At 50.7% G+C, this 760-nt stretch overlaps 1 protein-coding gene across 1 annotated transcript in view; it reads right to left on the bottom strand.

The window, feature by feature from the left end:
• Positions 1-760, bottom strand: part of LOC103362415 (serine/threonine-protein kinase DCLK2) — a 15,553-nt gene that overhangs the window by 6,373 nt on the left and 8,420 nt on the right. The window contains exons 5-7 of the mRNA XM_008288766.1: positions 494-582; positions 208-277; positions 18-123 (exon numbers count right to left, since the gene is read on the bottom strand). Of these exons, the coding sequence (XP_008286988.1) occupies positions 18-123; positions 208-277; positions 494-582 (265 nt within the window). The remainder of the gene's footprint in view (positions 1-17; positions 124-207; positions 278-493; positions 583-760) is intronic.

Here is a 760-nt window from a genome sequence, read left to right on the forward strand (position 1 = left end):
CGGCGTGATGATCGTACCTCTCCACGCACTCCTTGACCACAGCGAAGTTTCCGTCTCCGATCACTTTTCCAACTTTGTACTTGTCGTTGATGATGGAGGAGGAAACGGACCGGTTTCCGTTCACTGTGAGCAGAAGACCAGGTGTTGGTCGGGTTCCTCACAGTCACACTTTCAGCTGATCAACAGTTAAACATGAAAACATCGAACCTTCGACGTCGTCGTCCGGCTGCTCGGCGTCTCCGTTAACGTCCGTGGACGAAGCTCGACGAGGAGAAATCTGCAGGAACAATCATGTAACGAGAGTCAGACTGACGTGGACAGGATGAGACAACAACTAGTAAAGTTCTGGTTGTTGGTTTACACGTTAACTCAACAAACAGTAAATAATGTTCTTGCAAACAGTCGCTAGTTTTCTTAAGTTTGACCATAAATGACTTTTCATTTTTTACTGTTATCCTAAAGAACCAGAACCAGAACCCGTCATGCTTCTGACCTTGAGGCTCCGCCGTGACCCGGGGCTGCTGGGAGTTGGACTGGACCTGGACGACTTCCCCCCCGACTGGGATCCTGACGCCTCATTGGCTGCACACAGGAGAGAAGAGCGTTCTGATTGGTCCAACAGCTACTGCTGCTGAGGTACGTCTGGTTCTGTCCAGTCTGTCCTCGTGGTTCTACCCTCAGTTTGATGACGTCTCTGAGTCTAGAGGTCATTGACCTTCTACAGAAGTCTGTCACGCTGCCGCTGCTGGCCGAAGCCACA

The sequence above is a fragment of the Stegastes partitus genome, unplaced genomic scaffold, assembly GCF_000690725.1.
Source record: "Stegastes partitus isolate 25-593 unplaced genomic scaffold, Stegastes_partitus-1.0.2 Scaffold573, whole genome shotgun sequence".
Taxonomy (NCBI): domain Eukaryota; kingdom Metazoa; phylum Chordata; class Actinopteri; family Pomacentridae; genus Stegastes; species Stegastes partitus.